General features: G+C 41.5%; 1 protein-coding gene across 8 annotated transcripts in view; it reads right to left on the bottom strand.

Moving 5' to 3' along the window:
* Positions 1-20,521, bottom strand: part of PLCB4 (phospholipase C beta 4) — a 471,668-nt gene that overhangs the window by 39,150 nt on the left and 411,997 nt on the right. For all 8 annotated transcript variants that reach the window (XM_018056911.1, XM_018056915.1, XM_013968409.2 and 5 more), the window contains 4 exons: positions 8,402-8,490; positions 7,519-7,669; positions 1,909-1,958; positions 1,706-1,771 (listed from right to left, as the gene is read on the bottom strand). In XM_018056911.1, coding sequence (XP_017912400.1) covers positions 1,706-1,771; positions 1,909-1,958; positions 7,519-7,669; positions 8,402-8,490 — 356 coding nt within the window. The remainder of the gene's footprint in view (positions 1-1,705; positions 1,772-1,908; positions 1,959-7,518; positions 7,670-8,401; positions 8,491-20,521) is intronic.

Raw genomic sequence — 20,521 nt, 5'->3', positions numbered from 1 at the left:
GAGAACTTCCAGATGTTCAAGGTGGATTTGGAAAAGGCAGAGGAAACAGAGATCAAATTGACAACATCCATAGGATCATAGGGAAAGCAAGAGAATTCCAGAAAAACATCTACTTTTGTTTCATTGACTACACTAAAGCCTTTGACTATGTGGATCACAACAAACTGTGGAAAATTCTTCAAGAGATGAGAATACCAGACCACTTTACCTCCCTCCTGAGAAACCTGTATGTGCGTCAAGAAGCAATAGTTAGAACTGGACATGTAACAATGGGCTGGTTCCAAATTGGGAAAGGAATACGTCAAGGCTGTATATTGTCACCCTGCTTATTTAACTTATATGCAGAGTACATCATGTGAAATGCCAGGCTGGATGAAGTACAAGCAAGAATCATGATCACAGGGAGAAATATCAATAATCTCAGATATGCAAATGACACCACCCTTATGGCAGAAAGTGAAGAGGAACTAAAGAGCCTCTTGATGTGAAAGAGGAGAGTGAAAAAGCTGACTTAACATTCAACATTCAGAAAACGAAGATCATGGCATCTGGTTCCATCATTTCATGGCAAATAGATGGGAAAACAATAGAAACATTGACAGACTTTATTTTCTTGGGCTCCAAAATCACTGCAGATGGTGACTGCAGCCATGAAATTAAAAGACACTTGCTCCTTGGAAGAAAAACTATGACAAACCTAGACAGCATATTAAAAAGCATTACTCTGCTGACGAAGGTCGGTATAGTCAAAGCTATGGTTTTGCTGGTAGTCATGTATGGATATGAGAGTTGTACCTTAAAGAAGGCTGAGTGCTGAAGAATTGATGCTTTTGAACTGTGGTGTTGGAGAAGACTCTTGAGAGTCCCTTGGACTGTAAGGAGATCGAACCAGTCAATCCTAAAGGAAATCAGTCCTGAATATTCATTGGAAGGACTGATGCTGAAGCTGAAGCTCCAATAACTTTGGCAACCTGATGTGAAGAGCTGAATCATTAGAAAAGACCCTGATGCTGTGAAAGGTTGAAGGCAGGAGGAGAAGGGGACGAGAGGATGAGATGGTTGGATGGCATCACCGACTCGATGGACATGAGTTTGAGTGAGCGCCAGGAGATGGTGAAGGACAGGGAAGCCTGGTGTGCTGCAGTGCATGGAGTCATGATTATGGTCCAAAGACCTCTTCCTATAAGTAGGAACAACAATATTTCAGAAGTAGGCCACCAAGCAGAGTTTACATAATGGGGGAAAGTGAGAAGAGCTCTCTCCAGGTTCCCTGGCTGAGAAGTTTGGAGCTGACCAGCATCTATCCTGATGCACTATGTGAGGCAAACTGTTTGCTAGAGACTCAAAGAATTTTTGTACCCAGAAGCTAAGACTATGAGTTGGTTTTCAATAGTCAGGTGATAGATATTACTCAACAATTTTGTCATATTACTCAACAATTTTGAAAAGGATGAAGCTTTGTTATGCTTTTGAAATAACCATTAGAAATGCAGATTACAAATCAGTGACAATACCAAATAGAGTATCTTTAAAAATTTCATTTCTAACCAATTAAAATGAAGGTCCTGCTGCCCAGTTGGCTGGTATCAGTTTCCAAGTAGTGGTTTTGGCTGAGAGGCTTTCATCAGAGAGCTTAAAGGAGAAAACACACAAACCAGCTACAGAGCTGCACGCACATGCCGCTTGCACACACAAAACACGGTACCTTTGCATGTTTCTTCTTTAAAGAATTGAGCTCTTTCTGTTGTTTCTTTAAATGCTTCAAGTAAGCCTATGGAAAAAACAAATGGGATCCCAAATAAGCTTTGTGTAGTACTACCACAGTGATTAAAGCTAATGAAAACCAAAAATACATCCATTTCACCAACAGAACAAAAGAGTGCTGGCAAAATGACCCAGCAATTTTACCTTCATCTGCTTTAAATCTTCTATCCTCACTTGAGGGATCAGTTCAATACCTGAAACAAAGTTACTGTTAATATTAAACAAAAAGTTACTGTGTAATTAATGATCATATCAAATTCAGTTTTGAAATCACATCTAAGAAGTAGGCCATTGAAGCAGTTTTACACATGTTATGGCTATAAATATCTTGGTTTCCTATTACAGGACAATTAACTAGACACTTACCTGAAACCTTTCTGGTCTGAGGTCTGGCCCCCTACAAGCAGAGACTGAGAAGAGGGTTTATGTGCATATGATTTATCACGGGAGGGCTCTCAGGAGAAACCCCTAGCGGGTGAGAGAAGCACTAAAGGGTCGAGGAAGAAACCTGGGGGTCTTCCCGGCTGAAATCCAGCCTTGGTCTGATCCTGCAAGTTGTCAGCATTAATGGCCCTCCAGTGTTATTCTACCTTGAGGTAAGGAGACAGGGCCTGTGTAATCCCAGATCACTCAGTTAGGGTAAAACTGTCAGAAGTTTTACCAAACCTTCTAGGCATTTCCAGACAAGAGAACTCCCATGGTCTGAGGGCAACACTAGGGAGAAAAGCACAGCTGTGATTGGCAGTCACAGTGTCCCTCACCAGTGAAGGATGGGCACCAGTCTGACCCGGCACAACAGCATCTATTATGGTCGCTTTTACCTTTGCATTTGAAGATGCATCCTATCAGTCCATTAACTACCAACACTATTGCCAGCTTAACATTTTTTTCAGCCCCTTTCCACTACTGAATTGAATTCTAGCATTTAAGTGATATGCTACTAAGCCCAGGAATGCCTTTAACATATAGAAAATAATGAAATCAGATCATTGTAGAACAGGATGCTGTCATGAGCACCTAGAGTAATACACTAAGTCATCCTGTTGCTGCAGTGATGCTAAGCTACATGTTGTCATGGCAACCACAGTAGTAGGCGAATCCCAAAACACATTCTGTTTGACTGCAGATTTCCATCTTAGGTAAACAAGATGAGTGTGTATTCAATAGATTCCATTAGAATCCCCAAGGCTAAGTATGAGATCCTCGAGAAAGATAGGTATCAAATTCTAGGGTCTTGTTTTTCAGCTGCACTCATTTTAAGAAGACCTGTACATCCAGGGTGAGGGTGTAAGGACAGTAAGGAGTCACGGCAGACAGAAAACAGTCTTCTGATCTCTAACACTTTGTGATAGGGATGTCAAGGGACCATGGGGCTATTCTCTGATCTCTGAGGTCTGACATCACAAGTTAATTCCTGGCTTTACTGCAGGCCAGGGAGGTCTATCCTGGCATTGCAAAGAGCTCCCGATCTTTGGGTCTCTTTTCTTTCTCCTATAAAATGAACACAGATTTGGGAGGCATGCAAGGTGCTCTAGAGATATAACAAATACTAAGAATCTGATCTAGTCAGGTGAGACTGTTTTTTGGTCTTGGTTCAATGAAATCTTGACTAACAGGACCTTGTGGAAACATCAGGGCTTCCCAGGTAGTTCAGTGTAAAGACTCCACCTGCTAATGCAGGAGACATGGGTTTGATCCCTGGGTTTGGAAGATCCCCTGGAGAGGGAAATGGCACCCACTCCAGTATCTTGCCTGGAAAATCTCATGGACAGAGGAGCCTGGCAGGCTACAGTCCATGGGGTTGCAAAAGAGATGGAGAGGACTTAGTAACTAAACAACAACATGAAAACACAAACCTCCCTCAATCCTAGTTTTGCCTTTTTTTTTTTAAATTATTTTAGAGAAAGATACATTGTAAAAATGTTAGTTTCTACAAAAGGTTTAGGAAGTTAGGAAAAAAACCACACTCTACAGAACAGGAACTGGTACAGGCCTGGCTCCATCTATAAACCCAGAGCAGCTTCTCTAGCAGGACTTCCAGTGAGAGTGAATATGTTCCATCTGTGAACTGTCCAGGGCACCTGAGAAGCTCACTTTTTTAGTTTTGAGCCTAAAGAGCCGCATGTGGCCCATGGCTTCTACATCAGACTATGTAGGTCTCCAGGTTTCCCTGGTGTGAAAGCAGGGGTGAAATTGTAAGTTTGGGCCCCAAAGATTTTGAATAGTTGAAGTTTCAGTACATATGGTTTTTGTTTTTATCAACACAGCTCATTAAAAATGACTTCTTTTCTCTCAAACTGTAATTTGAGATCAACTAGCCGAGTTTTCTCAATTGCTTAGTCTTGAAGAACATCAGGCAGCCCTGGTGCAGTTAGCGCTATCGGGCCGGGTGTCTAACGGGACCCTGCAGAGCTTCAGAGCCCGTCCTGCTCACAGACACTCACAGCAGATGCTATCGGGCGCCACCTGACGCTTCCTTCCCGCCGTAGGACTTCTCTCCAATTCTCCTTCTTCGTGGCTCAGACAGAACACCCTTCTTCCTTCCTCGCACAGTGGAACTGCTCCCTCTCTCTCGATTCGGCTCTTCCTCAGAGCCTGTTTCACTGCACACCCCTCTCTGGCATTTTCCCTCTCCTTCTCTTCACTGGCTCCTACCAACATGCAAGCGTTCTCCACAGCAACCATTCGATATCTCCAATTATCAATTTTTCTCACCTGGTTTGCACTCTCATCACCCAAGCATCCCTGATTCAACAGTAATTACGCAGTCTTAACTTCTCTGGACTGTCTACACTACCTTCCCAAACTCATTCTTCTTACAAATCTTTCTTTTTCATTTGTTTGTTTCCATTCCTGCTATCTTCCTAAACAGCTCACATCCTCTCTCTCCCCCCTCTTCCATCCACCTCCTCCTGACCTCTCACAGTTTTGCTGTTGTGTGCTTCTGCCCAGATGCACCCCTAACAGCTTGAATGTGATGATGTCCAGGACAAGACTCATCTTACCCAAAACTGTTCCTCCTCTTGAGTTCTCTGCTTCACCCAGTGGTACCATCTCTTTCTGTGACCTGTGTTTGAAGTCCCTGAGTTACCTTCTGCCCCCTAAAACTGACACCCAAGCCACTGACTGATTTCCATGCTGCTTCTCCCTCTGAGTACATCCAGCCTCATCCAGGCTCTCCTTGCTGTTAGCCTGGCTTGTTCATTCACCAGCCACTTACTTCCTAAGAGAAGAGACTCTAGATCTTCACTAGGCTTGGTTCCAGGGACACACTGGATGACAGAGGTATGGTCTTGCTCCAATAACTCCTTTCTCTGGTTATTATCATGTTATATAAATATCACGTGAGTAAATATATGATATAAATACAATGTGGTAAGTGCTATGTTCTTCACTGGCCCTTATCACTTATTCCCTCTTTTTAAAGACTATTCCCACCAAGACTGTACGAACCATCTTACAAACCCTCGGGGGTCATTCTCCATCCCTGGGTGGTCCTAAGCCATCTCCAGATCAGACTCGCTCTGCCCGATTTCCTGCTCCAGCTGCTTCCTGTGTGGCCTTGGTCTCTCCCTGGACTCCTCCACCTTCTCTCCCTGCTCATGTCAGACCTGCGTTTCAAGGCCCAGCTCAGTTAGGATCCTATCCTTGAGTCTCCTCTGAGCCCTTGCTGGAAGGGACTCCTTTCCTCCCATTTCTGAACAGTCAGCCCTCATGAACACCACCTGGCCACAGTGTGGAAGCCTGTCTCACTGTGAGGTTCCTGAAGGTGTGAAGGCATTTCTCGTAGAACTGACCACTGTGCCTTAGAGGAGGCTCCCAAGTCTCCTGAACAAAAGGCCAGAATGAATCAGCGTGTAGATCCTCTTACTCAGGGAGTTGGTCAAGGGGAGGAGGGAAAAGGAGAGCTTCTTCCAGTGGCTCCTTCCTGTGTAATCCTATTTGGACCAGAAGTGAAACAGTTCTGAACACAATCATGAACACAGTTCTGAACACAAACACTTCTAGAATTAGGATCACTTCTGTGTTTTGTGTTGAAAAAATCTGCACAACATGTTGAGTTGCGAGTTAGGCTTTATTTGGGGGCAAAATGAGGACTGCAGTGCGGGAGAGAGCATTTCAGAGAGCTCTGAAAAACTGCTCCGAGCAGGCGAAGGGAGGAGCTAGGGGGTTTTGCAATAAAGGGCAGGTAGTCTGAATGACAAGAGATGACTGTTATTTAAAGAAACCAGGTATGTCAAGCTAACAAATTCAGCTCTTCTCTATGTATGGGAAGATGCAAGAGTCTGGGCTCACTGAAATCATTCCCGTGATCTGCACCTCTGCTCTCTGGGGCCAGTGTCCTGTGTCTCCACATCCTGAGTTTCCTCGGGGCTCACCCTAGGGAGTGGCTGCAGTCTGATGGTTGCTGGATGGCAGGTGTTCTTTCCTTCCTGAGTTCCCTCAGGGCTCACCAGCTCCCAGTCAGTGGAGGCTACAACTGCTGATGACTGTGACATCCTTTGTTTACTGATATGGCAGGGAATATTCCATTTCTCATCTGTCAGCTGGTCATACTGCTTTTTCAGGCCACTCATGTCTTTCTGTGTTGGTGAGCATGACACAAGAACTTTAACTAAACAAAAACGCTCCCGTTTTCCACTGCCTGTCTCTGTCTGAGAGGCTGATGTTAAGAAAGATAGTGCTGGATGGAAAGCCCATATCCTGCATCATTACCTGGTTCCATGTTCTTTCCAGGGAGGAACAGACATACAGGTGCAGAGCACAATTTGAGCTGCTTTTGTGCCATCTCATTTCCGAATTTGTTTCACAAAGCTCTATGCACATTGAGTTTCCTGCTAAATTACCATGCTGCTTCGGTTAAGGAAAGACCGTCATTTTTTATCTTAGACTGCAGCACTGTGTGTACTTAAGTACACAGACAACTTGACTTTCTTACACCAAAGATGCTGAATTCACATATAAATGGGAGATATTTATATTGAGTAGAAAACCATTAGGAAGACGAGAAATTCTTACAGTAACAAAACTGAGTTTAGTAGATGATTCATGGTCAAGGAGGATATTTAAAATATTTAATTATCATATGGAATGGGGTCCATCCAATCAGAATGGATGCCTGAACAATAAGAATGGAAATCAACTTTAAATAATGAATACAGTTATTCCCCTACAGTACATACAGTTCCATATTAGCACATGGCACACGTGATTCTTTGTAACGCCACCTCTTATGCGCTTCCATTACATCTACAGGGAACCACAGAGAACTGGCCTTCAGATGCCCATTTGATAATTTTACAAATAAATAATCATGGATGCTGAATATCTACCCATGGGGCAGAATTAGCGAAAAGGGGATCTAGGAATGTCAGGAACAATCGTTATTCTGCTGGTTCATGAACTTACTGCCCACGCTTATGGTGGTACCTGCAGGAGAGAGGGGATGACTTTGCTAAGCTCACTCTGTAAACGCCTTTTTTTTCTCACAAAAAGAGTACCAAATTTCAGCATTTCTAGGTCTACTGATATTGTATGAGGTATTCACTATGGTGAAGGGGATCTAGCAGATGAAACACTGCTTTTCTGTTAACCACTCAGAGAAATTGAGAAATTTGTTCAACCCACAGAAAACCTGCTGCTCTTGAGTTTTATGGAGCCATGAAAACTGGCAAAATTAACAGTTCTAAATATCTGCATCAAAGTTTCGAAAACGGCTGGAACAGATAAGGAGCCCAGAGAACTCTCTCTCACCTTTCTTGGCCTCCAGGCCAGCCCCCAGGGCAGCTGTGGTGGTTGGCCTGAGCTCCGAGCTGCTCTGAGGGGTCACATTCGCTTTGGCTGTGTTGGCTTTCCCTTTCTTGTCGTTCTTTGAAGTGTCACTGGGCACATCGGCGATGTCACTCTGGAACAGAAATGCTTATATTGACCCAAATGAATGCCACCTAGACGTCAGATGTCTTGCACATTCTCCCTTCTGCTGAACCCAGTCTGTGCCATCCACTGCTCCTCTGTATGCTAGCCTTTACTCCCTAAATAGGTCTTTGCTTCGGGAGTAAACATATGGGTTCCTCAGATCTGACCCAAAAGAGGAAGCCAAGGAAAGCAGATGCAGCTCCTTTGTAATAAGCAGACTATACCTTCTCTTTTTCCAAGCTACTGGAGAGATTTCTGTTTCCATTCTAAACTGAGGAGTAAGGGGAACTTTAAAAACAAGGAGTGAAACACCACAACGGTACACTGGCATTGAAGGCTGGATATAAGACCAGTAAAAAGTAAACAATAGTAAATGCCGATTTTATTTATTCACTGATTTAGGTGAACTGGTATTTCAGTGTCTCACAAAAGCATCCTATATTTAAATGTTCCTAAAAGCATTACGGGTGTATCCATTTCATTTCAGATGTGAGTGAAGCCATAGTAATGAAGTGGGTCACATTTTATTAAAGATGCTACATCCTCATAACCTTTTGAAATGGTTTTATTGACATGAAAGTTCAGTTTCAAAAACCACCTTTGAACTTGTTCTATTAATTTGTGATTTGGTATACTCTTGTAATCAGTCAGACAACTTCCCCCCACTCAGCTGTCTTTCCTTGGCCACTGCTACCTGTCTTAACTGACTGTTGCTACTTACAGTTTCAATGCCCATAGCTCTCATTTGATCCGCTCTCTTTTCCGTAATGGAAAGAAATTTCTTTGGATCTGATAAAGCATCCACAATATCTGCAGGGAAAAGAGTCACCGAGCTGTGAATTCTCTGTTTTACTGAAACACCTAAGACAATTCAGCTAATAAACCACTCATCACCTCCAACTCCCCAAATGCCTTCCGTTATGTACCTCTTCCTAGGACGTGAAACAAGGCTAGAAAAACACAGTCGGTTTCTGAAAGCAAAAATAAAATAAGGAAGGGCAAGAATAAAAGGCCAGATGAGTTTCTTTATTTCCCTTTAATTTTCTCCCAAATAAAGAAGTCAGGGAGACAGGGAAAGCTAAGTGAATGGCTTTGGGTCTGATGCTGAACTTGTGGACTTTGAATAAGGTGACTGATGCTTCCAGACTCAGTTTCTTTGTATGAAAATTAGGACTGAGAGCACTCACCCTGTTCATAGTGCAGGAGTGGCACTATGAATATTCAGGGAATAAGTACCTGGAGCACAGTAGATGCCACCAGCAGAATCTTGTAAGATATAGAAGCTAATGCATCTTTAAAGCCCATTTTAATTCCATGTAGATAAAAAATATTTCTTCAGTGTTTTCTCTGCTATAACTTGCACTCAAAGTTTCATCTTTTATATAACTTCATTAGAAGAGCTCCAAGGATTTTCAAACAGACTCTCATATAATTTTGCATAATTTGTCAGTACTATAGAAGGAATCATTATTTTTATAACGTTAAAACAGTACAACACCTACAACTTTTAAAAGTTGTACATTAAAAAATTTCCCCCTAGCAGAATCACCTTCCTAATTACATTCATATGATTTAAAAAATTTTTTCTTACATTTTTTTCTCTTTTAAAATGGAAAACAGTACACACACAGGTTAAACATTCAAATGTATAAAACAAAAAGTAAACACCTTTTCTCCCACCCATTCCACATCCAGCAGGTAACTACTGCTATCCATCTCTTATATCTTTCTGTCTTTTAAAAGGCCTCAAATGGGTTCATAGTAGTTTTTTCTTTTTCCTAGAAATGCTATTTTTAACATTTTAAAGTGTTAATGCGGTTCACATCAACATTTCTGCTCCATTTCAGCTCCTTCACTGCCTGAGGTGGGGGCAGGGGCTGCTTCAGCTGCTCGGCCCTCATTTTCTCTGTGATGACCAAGGTGTAAAAGTATGTGCCGCATCAAACTTGAAACTTCACGTTATCCTTATTTTTCTTCATTTTTCTCTAAAGAAGTTTTTACTCTTTGAAAATTTTTATTTATTTTTAATTGAAGGGTAATTGCTTTACGGGTTCAGTTTTTTATACCTGTTTTTTGTTTAACTTCACATATCTTAAAAACACTTCCATATCATCAGTACAGGTCTCCTACATTATTTTTAAGGGCTAACTAAATATTCCATATGTTGACTGGCCATAACTTGCCTAACTAGCTTCTTCTTGATGGACCACTCTCTTACTTCCAGTTCACTGGCGTTATAAACAGTACTCCAGGGAATGTCTGTGAACATGTCATAGTATATTTTTGCCTATGCTCATAGGATAAGTTTCTGGAAGTCAGAATGATGCATAAAGGTATTTGTCCTTTCGGGAGTCCTTGCCAAATTGCTCTTCATGGAATTTTTTTCTCCTGTCCGGGGTGGATAAGAAGGCTTGATTCTAATTATTACTCATAGTCCCTGAGAAATCTTTGACTTATAATGGGGAATATCAACAAATTAGCCCTTAAAGCTTATTCAGGAAAAATCACAGAAGTTTTTGGAAGTTAATGTTCTAGGAATGTATGTTGGTGGTACTAGTGGTAAAGAATGTGCCTGCCAATGTAGGAGACACTAGAGACGTGGGTTCAATCCCTGGGTTGGGAAGATACCCTGAAGAAGGAAATGGCAATCTAATTCAATATTCTTGCCTGGAAAATTCCAAGGACAGAGGAGACTGGGAGGCTACAGTCCAAGGGGTTGCAAAGAGTCAGACACGACTGAACACAGAGGACAGGAACTCTTTTATCATGGGAATTTTCCAACATGTGCAAAAATAGACAAATAAAGTAACTCCCCATATATTGATGATGAAGTCCCAACAACTATGAACAGTTTGCCTTACTTCCTTTCTCTACATTCTCTTTTTTCCTTTCTCTCTTTTTTCTCTGCTGAAATATTTTAAGGTAAATTCCAGACTCCTAAGTATTTATGTATCTCTAAATAAGAAGGGAGATTTTTTTCAGGGCTAACCTTACCAGTATGAACAAAATTTGCACTAATTCCTTCCTATGATATAATACATGGCCTATCTAACAGGAAAGACCCCAGTACTGGGAAAGATAGAATGCAAAAGGAGAAGGGGGTGGCAGAGGGTGGGATAGTTAGACAGCATCACCAACTCAATGGACATGAATTTGAGCAAACTCCAGAAGACAGTGGAACACTGAGAGGGTGGTGTGCTGCAGTCCATGGGGTGGCAAAGAGTTGGACTTAGCGAATGAACAACAAAAATTCCCCTTATTTACAATCAGTTTGTTTCAATCAAGATACAAAATCTGTACGATGTCTCTGATACCTATGTGTCTTAAATGTTTTTTTTAACCTAGAAAAGATCCTTCTACAATTTATTGTTCTTAATGCATAGACTTGTGGAGGAGACAGGTCAGGTATCCTATAAAATGTCCCATGTTCCAGTACTTTCTTGGGTGTCACTTAGCTCTATGGCATGACTTTTCTCGACTTTTTCATGACGGTTCAGGAGGTGCTATGGCCTCAGATAGATTGTTTGGAGGCAGAGAGAGCCTGGTTGCTTGTTGTGCTGCTAAACTCACTGAGGACTGACTCACAGATGCCTCCTCTTTCCACCCGTCCACACTCCCAGGGGGCAAAGCAAAGCACAGATAGTCCCCCTGAACTTGCCCACCTTTCCTTCGAGAAGATCTACATGACGTGGTCTCCCCATATGTTCCCATGTTGGATCAACTTTGCCTTGGCTTCCCACCAGCACGTTTTAATGGATGACCCATGGGACTGGCTTGTTAGAATATAAGTACTTGCTTATTGTTAATGATATACAATCAATATATCAATATCATTGAAGAAAGCATATGACATTTTTGAACGGCAACTCATAGTCCTTCCAGTACTAATAACAAATAATTCTTTAATCACTTAGAGCTACATACAAAACTAATAAAACAAATTATTAAAGAATGAAATGATCCATAATTCTTCCATCCTAACCAAGCTTCTTTCCTTTTTGTGAAATTTTTCCATATGAATACATATTTTACATGGTTTAGTTAACACTGTATAATCTGCTAAGAGTTGGTTCTTTGAAAAGATGAAGAAAATAAACCTTAGCCAGACTCACAAGAAAAGAAAGAGTGATAATTAAAAAAAAAGAACAATAAAATCAGAAATGAAAGAAGAGAAGTTATAACTGACACCACAGAAATACAAAAGATCATAAGAAATTACTATGGACACCTATACACCAATAAAATGGACAACCTAGATTTTTGGGGGCTCCAAAATCACTGCAGATGGTGACTGCAGCCATGAAATTAAAAGATGCTTACTCCTTGGAAGAAAAGTTATGACCAACATAGATAGCATATTCAAAAGCAGAGACATTACTTTGCCGACTAAGGTCCATCTAGTCAAAGCTATGGTTTTTCCAGTAGTCATGTATGGAGGTGAGAGTTGGATTGTGAAGAAGGCTGAGTGCCGAAGAATTGATGCTTTTGAACTGTGGTGATGGAGAAGACTCTTGAGAGTCCCTTGGACTGCAAGGAGATCCAACCAGTCCATTCTGAAGGAGATCAGCCCTGGGTGTTCTTTGGAAGGAATGATGCTAAAGTGGAAACTCCAGTACTTTGGCCATCTCATGCAAAGAGTTGACTCGTTGGAAAAGACTCTGATGCTGGGAGGGATTGGGGGCAGGAGGAAAAGGGGATGACAGAGGATGAGATGGCTGGATGGCATCACAGACTCGATGGACGTGAGTCTGAGTGAACTCCGGGAGTTGGTGATGGACAGGGAGGCCTGGTGTGCTGCGATTCATGGGGTCGCAAAGAGTCAGACACGACTGAGCAACTGAACTGAACTGAGAAGAAATGAATAAATCTCCAGAAATGTGCAAACTCAAGACCGAATACAAAAGAAATAAAAAATGTAAACAAACCAATTACTTGCAATGAAATCAGTAACAATAATAATAAAAAGAAACTCCATACAAACTAAAGTCTAGGACCAGAGGGCTTCATGGGTGAATTCTACCAAACATTTAGAGAAGAGTCAACACCTATTTTTCTCAAACTAGCCAACAAATTTCAGAGGGAAGAACATTTCTGAACTCATTCTACAAGGCCAGCCTCACCCTGATACCAAAACCAGACAGAGAATCACACAAAAAAGGAGATCATAGGCCAGGATCACTGATGAACACAGATACAAAAATCTTCAAGAAAATATTAGCAAATCAAATTCAACAATACATTAAAAAGATCATATACCATGATCATTGGGATTTATGCCAGTGATGCACAGATGGCTCAATATCTGCAAATCAGCATGATGGATTACATTAACAACATGAAGAATAAAAGTAACATAATCATTTCAATAGATGCAGAAGAACTTTTCACAAAATTCAACGTCCACTTATGATTCTATTAACTAATAGAGTCTTTGCACATGTAATCAGTTAAGGACTGAGATGAGACCATTCTGGATTAGGGCTGGTCCTAAATCCCATGACAAGTATATTTATAAGAAGAGAACAGGACACACAGAGATATAAAGAAAGGCCAGGTTTTGGTGGAGGCAGACTGCAGCAATCAGGAGACGCCGTGAAGAGAAAAGGAAGGGTGTTTTCAAGTCTCGAGGGAGCATGGCCTTGCCAGGTCCTTGGTTTCAAACTTCTAGCTTCCAGCACTGTGAGAGAATAAGTTTCTATTCTTTCAGGTCTACCAGTTTGTGGTAAATCTGTTTACCAACAGGACTGAGAAATAAAAATTCTGCTACTTAAATTCTTGGGTATCCATCTTTCATGTGTGCTTAAGCTCACAAAGCTTTATCATTGTTAAGGAGGCCCCATCAGCCCCTGGACATTCACAGGTCAGGCCGTGAGTCCCTCCTGGGGAAAGTGAGTTTAAATCCTGCAGTATTCTTCCTGTTTGCCGTGGCAATGTCTTGACCTCAGCCTGGAGGACTGATTCTGACCTCAGTTCAGTTCAGTTCAGTTGCTCAGTCATGTCCGACTCTTTGTGACCATGAATCGCAACACGCCAGGCCTCCCTGTCCATCACCAACTCCCGGAGTTCACTTAGACTCAGGTCCATCAAGTCAGTGATGCCATCCAGCCATCTCATCCTCTGTTGTCCCCTTCTCCTCCTGCCCACAATCCCTCCCAGCATCAGAGTCTTTTCCAATGAGTCAACTCTTCGCATGAGGAGGCCAAAGTACTGGAGATTCAGCTTTAGCATCATTCCTTCCAAAGAAATCCCAGGGCTGATCTTCAGAATGGACTGGTTGGATCTCCTTGCAGTCCAAGGGACTCTTCTCAAGAGTCTTCTCCAACACCACAGTTCAAAAGCATCAATTCTTTGGCGCTCAGCTTTCTTCACAGTCCAACACTCACATCCATACATGACCACTGGAAAAACCATATCCTTGACTAGATGGACCTTTGTTGGCAAAGTAATGTCTCTGCTTTTCAATATGCTATCTAGGTTGGTCATAACTTTCCTGACCTAGACTTATATAAAATATAGCTATAAAACATTCTGTAAATGAAGTTGCATATTGTTTCGTTCTAATGGACAAGCTGACTGAGAGGCCCTTATCCACCATCTGCTGTAGGATTACGTAGAAGTAGCCTCAATTACACAACAAAATAAGATGCTTCAGATTCACCCATTAGTTGGATGAATATCATTACTTAAATCTATCTTCTATTACCAGTATTAACAAGTCTAGAAACTGCTGGGAAGTTATGTTTCCAGATCCTGAAACTCTGCTTTATCATTGGAGATATAATGAAATATCTTATTTGCAGTTACACATTCATTTAAAAAATGGACAACATGCAATATAATAGAATTCAATAATAAATTCAGTTTAATAGTATTCTTTGGTTTCCCTGGTGGCTCAGACAATAAAGAATCTGCCTACAAAGTGGGAGACCTGGGTCAGTTCCTGGGTTGGGAAGATCCCCTGGAGGAGGGCATGGCAAACCACTCCAGAATTCTTGCCTGGAGAATCCCATGGACAGAGGAGCTCGGCAGGCTACGGTCCATGGCGTCACAAAGAGTCAGGCACCACTGAACATGTTGCTGCTGCTGCTAAATCTCTTCAGTCGTGTCTGACTCTGTGCGACCCCATAGACAGCAGCCCACCAGGCTCCCCCGTCCCTGGGATTCTCCAGGCAAGATCACTGGAGTGGGTTGCCATTTCCTTCTCCAATGCATGATGACTAAGCACAATAGTGTTCGTGGTCAAAAGGTAACAAAATCACACAAAGTGTATATAAGGCTTGTTCAAATTCAATCACAAGACACAGAAAGGAGATTAAAAAAGGGCCAAATGTTTGAACCAGGCTTAGATTAGCAGGTTATTTGAAACAGGTGATCATTCCTGGCAGTTTTGAATTGTGAATTAGATACTTCTGTAACACATAATTTTGCCACATGGTGGCAGGTGGCAGAAGCAGGTACTGCATACCTGAAACAGCCAAAATTATCCGACCAAGGACAAAAGGGCTCAGGATTAGGGAGCCAGTGCCTGTCCTACCCACTTTTAGATGATTTTTCTATTGTATCTCAGTCTCTCCTCTGACCAGCGACATATACATTTGAGTTTTAAATATATACTTTGTATACACATATATGTACAGGCACATAAAAATCAGTTTCCTTCTTTGAGAGGCAATATATATGCATATATTATGTACACTCAAATATATAATTGATTTTTATACTGCCTATCAAAGAAACTGATTTTAATAATCACATTTAAAATGATGTATAACCAGAAAGTGAGAAGCCATGCCTCAAATATATCATACTTGTATAGCCTTGCATAACTCTGAAAATGTTATTCATTTTTTCCTTGCCTCAGCCTGGAAAAAAATTATTTCAGGAAGCAGTTAAACAAATCTGGCATATTCTTGGCCAGAGTGCGACATGTTCTTGGTCAAAGTGTTGCATATTCAAGTAAACTTGCAATCTTTCTTTGGTGCCAATCTGACATTTCACAGGGCGTCAGCCCTCACATTGGAGGAACACTGTGCCTGGCTACCCCACTGTGTAGTTCAGTGCTCCACAGGACAAACCAGTGTAGCAAGAATTAATTTTAAATGTGGATTAACAATGACGGAGTCTGAATAGGTTTGACTAAGGACCAGCCACACTGAACATTTAACAGGGAAGGGCTGTAGGCACACAAAGTTATAACTGTATAAACCCACAAGAGTGAGCTAAAATTTCCCAGATACTTAGCTCTGGAACCTTTCTTTTTAAAAAGAAATCAATCTGCCTTTTCTCACTTGCTCCTTTCTTCTGGTCTTAACAGAAGTCTCATTTGTATTTTTTAAAAATACCAGCTGTTTTGGGGTTTAGGGCCATTTCCATCCCCTTCATGGGTCACAGCCTGGTGTGGCAAAGGGACTTGTGTAGCTCAAGGAAGCTATGAGCCAAGTCACGCAGGGGCACCCGTGCTAGATGGGTCATGGTGAAGAGTTCTGACAAACTGTGGTCCACTGGAGGAGGAAATGGCAAACCACTCTAGACTTTTTGTCATGAGAACTCCATGAAGAGCACAAAATGGCAAAAAGACATGACACTGGAAGATGAGCTCCCCATGTCAGAAGGTGTCCAGTATGCTACTGGGGAAGAGCAGAGGGCTACTACTAATAGCTCCAGAGAGAATGAAGTGCCTGGGCCAAAGTGGACATGATGCTCAGCTGTGGATGTGGTTGGTGATGAAAGTCAAGTCTGAAGCTGTGAAAAACAATATTGCATAGGAACCTGGAATGTTAGTAAATTGCACATGGTCAAGCAGGACTTGTGCAATTTATCGCAGGCATCCTGCGATTCATGGGGTTGCAGAGTCGTACACGGCTGAGAGACTGAACTGAACTGAAGCAGGACATGGCAAGGTTGAACATTGATATCTTAAGGACTTGGTAAACTCAAATCAATTGGAATGCGTGAATTTAATTCAGAGGACCATTATACCTACTACTGAAACGGGTGAATTTAATTCAGATGACCATTATATCTACTACTGCGGGCAAGAATTCCTTAGAGGAAATGGAGTAGCCACCATAGCCAACAAAAGAGTCTGAAATGCAGTACTTGGGTGCAATCTCAAAAATGACAGAATGATCTCCTTTCCAAGGCAAACCATTCAACAACACAGTAATCCAAGTCTATGCTCCCACCACTGATGCCGAAGAAGCTGAGGTTGACTGGTTCTATAAAGACCTACACACCTTCTAGAATTAACACCCAAAAAAGATGTCCTTTTCATCATAGGGGACTGGAATGCAAAAGTAGGAAGTCAAGAGATACCCAGAGGAACAGGCAAGTTTGCCCTTGGACTACAGAATGAAGCAGGGCAAAGGCTAACAGAGTTTTGTCAAGAGAACATGCTGGTCATAGCAAACAACCTTTTCCAACAACGCAAGAGATGACTCTACACATGGACATCACCAGATGGTCACTTTAGTACTAAAATCTGATTGACTATGTTCTTTGCAGCCAAAGATGGAGAAGCTCTATATATACAGTAAAAACAAGATCTGGAGCTGACTGTGTCTCAGATCATGTGCACCTTATTGCAAAATTCAAGCTTAATTTGAAGAAAGCAGGGAAAACCACTTGGCCACTCAGGTATGACCTAAATCAAATCCCGTATGATTATACAGTGGAGATAATGAATGGATTCAGGGGATTAGATTTGGTAGACAGAGTGCCTGAAGAAGGATGTGGTGACCAAAACCATCCCTAAGAATAAGAAATGAAAGAAGGCAAAGTGGTTGTCCGAGGAGGCTTTACAAATAGCTGAGGAAAGAAGAGAAGCAAAAGGGAAGGGAGAAAGGGGAAGAAGATATATCCATCTGAATGCAGAGTTTCAGAAAATAGCAAGGAGAGACAAGAAAGTATTATAAAGTGAACAACGCAAAGAAATAGAATGGGAAAGACTAGAGATCTCTTCAAGAAAATTAGAGATACCAAGGGAATATTTCATGCAAGGATGGGGACAATAAAGGACAGAAATGGTAGGGACCTAACAGAAGCAGAAGAGATTAAGAAAAGGTGGCAAGAATACACAGAAGGACAATACAAAGTAAGTCTTACTGACCTAGATAACCACGATAGTGTGATCACTCACCTAGAGCCAGACATCCTGGAGTGTGAAGTCAAGTGAGTCTTAGGAAGCATTACTAATAATATGAACAAAGCTAGTGGGGGTGATGGAATTCCAGCTGAGCTATTTCAAATCCTAAAATATGATGCTGTTAAAGTCCTGTACTCAGTATGTCAGGAAATTTGGAAAACTCAGCAGTGGCCAAAGGACTGGAAAAGGTCAGTTTTCATTCCAATCGCAAAGAAGGGTAATGCTAAAGAATGCTGAAACTACTGGACAATTGCACTCATTTCACTTGCTCATACTATGCTCAAAATCCTTCAAGCTAGGCTTCAACAGTACGTTAACCGAGAACTTCTAGATGTACAGTTTAGAAGAGAAGAACCAGAGATACAAATTGCCAACATTCACTGGATCATAGAGAAAGCAAAGGAATTCCAGAAAAATGTCTACTTCCACTTCATTGACTACAGTAAAGCCTTTGACTGTGTGGATTACAACAAACTGTGGAAAATGTTTAAAGAGATGGGAATACCAGACCACATTACTTGTCTTCTGAGAAACGTGTATGCAGGTAAAGACACAGCAGTTAGAACCAGACATGGAATAATGGACTAGTTCAAAATTGGGAAAGGAGTATGCAAGGCTATATATTATTACCCTGCTTAATTTCTATGCAGAGTACATCACACAAAATGCCAGGCTGGATGAATCACAAACTGGAATCAAGATTTCCAAGAGCCATATCAACAACCTCAGATATGCAGGTGATACCATTCTAATGGCAGAAAGTAAAGGAACTAAAGAGCCTCTTGATGAGGGGGAAAGAAGTGGGGAATACAGCTGGCTTAAAACTCAGCATTCAAAAAAGTAAGATCATGGCATCCAGTCCCATCACTTCATGGCAAATAGATGGGGAAAAAGTGGAAACAGCGACAGATTTTATTTTCTTGAGCTCCAAAATCACTGTAGACGGTGACTGTAGCCATGAAATTAAAAGATGCTTGCTTGTTCCTTGGAAGGAAAGCTATCACAAACCTGGACAGAGTATTAAAAAGCAGATATCACTTTGCTGACAAAGGTCCATATAATCAAATTATTGTTTTACCAGCAGACATGTATGGATATGAGTCAGACTATAAAGAAGGCTGAGCGCCGAAGAACTGATGGTTTTGAATTGTGGTGCTGGAGGTGATTCTTGAGAGTCCCTTGGACTGCAAGGGGATCAAACCAGTCAATCCTAAAGGAAGTCAACCCTGAATATTCACTGGAAGGACAGATGCTGAAGGTGATGCTCCAGCCCTTTGGCCACCTGATGCATAGAGCTGACTCGTTGGAAAAGTCCCTGACGCTGGGAAAGATTGAAGGCAACAGGAGAAGCAGGTGGCAGAGGATGAGATGGTAGATAACATCACTGACATGCATTTGAACAAACTCTGGGAGATGGTGGAGGACAGAGGAGAATGGCATGCTACAACCCAAAGGGTCACAAAGAGTCATCACAATTTAGTGCCTGAAAAACAACAACAATCTAGACCTTTAAATACATATGCAGATGGTGACTGCAGCCATGAAATTAAAAGACGCTTACTCCTTGGAAGAAAAGTTATGACCAACCTAGACAGCATATTCAAAAGCAGAGACATTACTTTGCCAACTAAGGTCCATCTAGTCAAGGCTATGGTTTTTCCAGTGGTCGTGTATGGATGTGACAGTTGGACTGTGAAGAAGGCTGAGCACTGAAGAACTGATGCTTTTGAACTGTGGTATTGGAGAAGACTCCTGAGAGTCCCTTAGACTGTAAGGAGATCCAACCAGTCCATTCTGAAGGAGATCAGCCCTAGGATTTCTTTGGAAGGAATGATGCTAAAGCTGAAACTCCAGTACTTTGGCCACCTCATGCGAAGAGTTGACTCATTGGAAAAGACTCTGATGCTGAGAGGGATTGGGGGCAGGAGGAGAAGAGGACGACAGAGGATGAGATGGCTGGATGGCATCACGGACTCGATGGCCGTGAGTCTGAGTGAACTCCGGGAGTTGGTGATGGACAGGGAGGCCTGGTGTGCTGCGATTCATGGGGTCGCAAAGAGTTGGACACGACTGAGAGACTGAACTGAACTGAACTGAACACTCCTTGATGCAACAAATCCACTTGAAAGAATTCATCTGTAGGAAATAATCACTAATATTTCCAAAGCTTTACATTTAGGGTTCTTAGATGCAATCCTGTTCATAAGAAAGAAAAGTAGAATTAACTTCAATACATCAATAAGATGATCCATTATAGCATACATAAAATGGAATCTCAAGCAGACAATAAAAATGTCAAGAAATGGGAAAAATACTCTAAAAATTATGAAAAGAATTGACTCTGAAATATGAATGTAAATGAGACACCACAGTAAGATCCAATTTTATTAAAAAGTAAAGAGAATAATGAGATAGGAAGTAGAGACCCATATGGTAACAGAGTTCATTCTGGGCATTGGATGAATGACCCTTTTAAAATTTTTATGTCATCAGAATTTTTTTCTGATATGTAGCTACTTTGCTTTTTACAGAGTAAAACCTGCTAAACATATTAGTAGAATAAATGAAAGCATCCATATTTTCTTTCTTTAGCTACATAAAAATCTGGAGATGTTTATCGACCACTTTCTTTTTTTCCCCCAGAAACTGCTGAGGTGCAATGGTGCAGAATTTCATTTTGAACTTTTTCCTATAGAA

The sequence above is a fragment of the Capra hircus genome, chromosome 13 (genome assembly GCF_001704415.2).
Source record: "Capra hircus breed San Clemente chromosome 13, ASM170441v1, whole genome shotgun sequence".
Taxonomy (NCBI): domain Eukaryota; kingdom Metazoa; phylum Chordata; class Mammalia; order Artiodactyla; family Bovidae; genus Capra; species Capra hircus.
Note: the sequence above shows the minus strand (reverse complement) of the source record. Positions and strands in the feature narration are given on the sequence as shown.